General features: G+C 67.8%; 1 protein-coding gene across 1 annotated transcript in view; it reads left to right on the forward strand.

Annotated features, from left to right (window-relative positions):
- The first annotated feature begins 235 nt into the window (after positions 1-235).
- LOC103262556 overlaps positions 236-977 on the forward strand; it is a 73,757-nt gene continuing 73,015 nt past the window's right edge. Inside the window, exon 1 of the mRNA XM_021713436.1 lies at positions 236-547. Within this exon, the coding sequence (XP_021569111.1) occupies positions 236-547 (312 nt within the window). The remainder of the gene's footprint in view (positions 548-977) is intronic.

A 977-nucleotide genomic window follows, 5' to 3' on the forward strand; every position in this document is an offset into this window, starting at 1 on the left:
TCACTCTCGCGGCGGCGGCGGCGGCGCCCGGAGCTCAGCTCGCTGTCTCCTCGCTCTGTGCGGGGCTCTCGCCTCACTCCAGAGAGGGGCGGGAGGAGCGCGGCGCCTGGTGATGACGCAAGTCGCCTAGCAACCGCTCTCCTCCCCCCGCCCTTCGCTCTGCGCGCCGAGGCTTCCTCCACTGGCCTTTTCCCCTTTCCAACCACCCCGCCCTGGGCAACTCGGACGCGCTCTGATGACGCTCCGAGGGAAGAGGAAGTCGGGGATCGGCGAGCGGGTGGGTGCGCCTCGGGCCGCGGGACTCGCAGCCGCCGCCGCCGCCGCCGCTGCCGCTGCCGCCGCCGCCTCTACGGCCGCGTCAGAACTGAAGAGGAAGGGGAGGAGCCGAGTGGAGTCTAAGCGGCCGCCTGATGTTACCCCTGACCCGAGGGCGGCCGGGAGAGCTTGCTGGGTAGCAGTTTCCTCCTGGGCCGGTGGGGACTGCTCCCTGGGGAGCAAGGAGGAGGCCCTGGCCGCGCGTTCAGGCTCCTGCGCGCGCCACCCGAAGGTGAGGCACGTGGCCCCAGACAAGCCCGCGGAAAGCCTGACCGACCGTGGAGTTGTCCCACGGCCTGGTGCGCCGCACCTGCTCCGGGGAGAGAGCGCCCCACCCTTCCCGTGGCGCGGGGTGAGACCCGGCGCTGGATAACGTGTGGTCTGGCCGAGCAAATGTTTGATGAGTGAATGAATGGATGCCTCTCTCACGTGGCCCTCGCCAAGCTCGGAGCAGATGATGGAAGTGCGAGCGCTCTGTAGACTGCAGCGCGTTGTAAAAATGAGAGTTATGTTACATCCCTCTCCTCCTTCCAGCCCTGGAAGGAAAGAGGGGTGCGGCTGGAGTGCGTGGTCACACCTGAGTCTCTAATGAAAAAGGAGACGAAATGCCCGGGTGGGGGAAGGAACCCGGCCTTGGGCAGCATGTCAGGGCGCGCGGTGGG

The sequence above is a fragment of the Carlito syrichta genome, unplaced genomic scaffold (genome assembly GCF_000164805.1).
Source record: "Carlito syrichta isolate Samal-C Ts95f unplaced genomic scaffold, Tarsius_syrichta-2.0.1 Scaffold304553, whole genome shotgun sequence".
In the NCBI taxonomy this organism is placed as follows: domain Eukaryota; kingdom Metazoa; phylum Chordata; class Mammalia; order Primates; family Tarsiidae; genus Carlito; species Carlito syrichta.